This window comes from Colobus angolensis, unplaced genomic scaffold, assembly GCF_000951035.1.
Source record: "Colobus angolensis palliatus isolate OR3802 unplaced genomic scaffold, Cang.pa_1.0 Scaffold9, whole genome shotgun sequence".
Classification (NCBI taxonomy): Eukaryota; Metazoa; Chordata; class Mammalia; order Primates; family Cercopithecidae; genus Colobus; species Colobus angolensis.
The window spans coordinates 1,161,924-1,163,667 of NW_012122931.1; the positions used below are offsets into that span (position 1 = coordinate 1,161,924).

Consider the following 1,744-nt stretch of genomic DNA (forward strand, 5'->3'; position numbering starts at 1 on the left):
CTGTTTGGCGGTCCAGGGCCTGGGTGAACTGGTTAATAGCAGGAGGCACTTTCAGCCGCTTATAGAGGATGGCTCTCTGCCGCTGCAACCTGATATAGCGAGGCCATTTCACAAAGCGGGTAAGGTCTCTTTTGGGCTGGATGTCCTGTCCTGAGAAGGGTGACATCGAGTGAGGTTCAAATCCCATGTCAAGTTCACGTCTGGGGCCACCAAGAAGGGTGTTGGTGCATCAGCGATCTTGGTGGTTTAAAACGTCATCACCATCTTTCAGATAGCAAATATTCTTTTACATCATCTGCACACAAACACCTGAGAACACGACAGCACGATGCTTTCCCTCATCTAACAAGCGAAGGTGCCACCAAGTACAGCAGAATTGTTGTTCTAGTGCCTCACCGTGACAATGCTACTGTACTTGTTTCTGGATGGCTAAGATGAATCCAAGGTCTCTGCCCTATTGAGCTGAATGCTCATTTAGCAACTCCCAATGAAAGCAAGGAGCATGTATCATCATTGCCCCCGTCTCTAAGGGACACGGGTTAAGGACTGCAACCACTTTACACCCACTAAAACCTACAAAATACGACACAACCCAATTACCATTTTCCCTTGGGAGAAACAAACCATTTTCATTCTGCTGTTACCCACCAATGCCAAAATTCTTAGGTCTTTTCTCAAACAGGGGATTCACCACTTTCTTGGCCTCCTGCTTTTTCACGACAGCAGGGGCCGGAGCCACCTTCTTTCCCTTGGCCTTCTTTCCTTTCGGCTGGGCAAAGAGAAAACGTTAGTTAAACCGCCGCCTCCACTCGCTTCGTCCAGGGTAGGTCTCAGGCTGGCTCCTCCAAAACAAGGGGCGCCGACAACCCCTGCCTGAACTAGGCCGGCGAGCAGGGTTCCGCAGCCCCCCAGCACCACCCCTCGACAGGAGCGTCTCACATCAGCAACACGAGCACGCAGCCCCAGGAACCCCGAGCGGTCGGAGCCCGGCTAAGCCCGAGGCCACGCTCTCTTCGCGTCGCCAACCCAGGAGACGCCCCGAACTCATGACCCCTCTGGGTCGCGGCCCCGCAGGTTCTAGAAGCAACAGAACGAGCTCAGAACTCGTCGCTCAAGATCTCTGGAGCGGCCCCCAGGAAGCCCGGGAGACGCTAAGGCTCCGGGCGCCTCGGCCCTGTCCACTCCGAGCCGCGCATTGCGGCGCTCCAGGCCCTCCTCCCCCAGCCCAGCAACACCGGGATCAACGCATCCCGCTCGCGGCCGCCCGGGGCTCTAGTCCATCTCAATCTCTCCGCGTCACACCGGGTAGGGCTCTCCTAGCGCCAGGCGGAGCAGGAGGCCCTCCGCGGCCGCGCCTGGAGGAGGATGGCAGCAGATACACCCGAGACCCAGCTATAGTACCACAGAACAAGCCCTCACTCACCATCTTGGGTGGCGGGAGGAGAAAGAAAGAAAAGGGAATTGTGGGTAATATGTATGCGGCCTTGGAGATCGCGAGAGTTGATACCGGCACGGGATTTCAGATTTAAAGCAACAGCACTTCTATAAATGTAAAAATCGAGGCGGGGCCGAGAGGCTGCGGCGCGGCGGGGAAGAGAGACTGCGGCTGGCGGTCCCGGCCAGGAGAGAGACGCGGGAAAGTGCGGGTCCCAGAGGCACTTGTCCACCCCGCCCCAGGCGGACGCGGCGTCTGGTGCGCGGGCGCTGGGGTGGGTATGAGGGTGTGGTGGGGAGTGGGGATGGA

At 57.5% G+C, this 1,744-nt stretch overlaps 2 protein-coding genes across 4 annotated transcripts in view; one reads left to right on the forward strand and one right to left on the reverse strand.

Moving 5' to 3' along the window:
- RPL7A (ribosomal protein L7a) overlaps positions 1-1,468 on the reverse strand; it is a 3,615-nt gene extending 2,147 nt beyond the window's left edge. The window contains exons 1-3 of the mRNA XM_011931123.1: positions 1,424-1,468; positions 649-769; positions 90-150 (exon numbers count right to left, since the gene is read on the reverse strand). Of these exons, the coding sequence (XP_011786513.1) occupies positions 90-150; positions 649-769; positions 1,424-1,426 (185 nt within the window). The 5' untranslated portion in view covers positions 1,427-1,468. The remainder of the gene's footprint in view (positions 1-89; positions 151-648; positions 770-1,423) is intronic.
- A 95-nt stretch (positions 1,469-1,563) lies between these two features.
- The window catches only part of MED22 (mediator complex subunit 22), a 7,267-nt gene continuing 7,086 nt past the window's right edge, over positions 1,564-1,744 (forward strand). The window contains exon 1 of one of the 3 annotated variants that reach the window (XM_011931145.1): positions 1,564-1,713. The gene's annotated coding sequence lies outside the window, so the exon portion shown is untranslated. The remainder of the gene's footprint in view (positions 1,714-1,744) is intronic. The other 2 variants (XM_011931147.1, XM_011931146.1) reach the window with 2 other exon arrangements.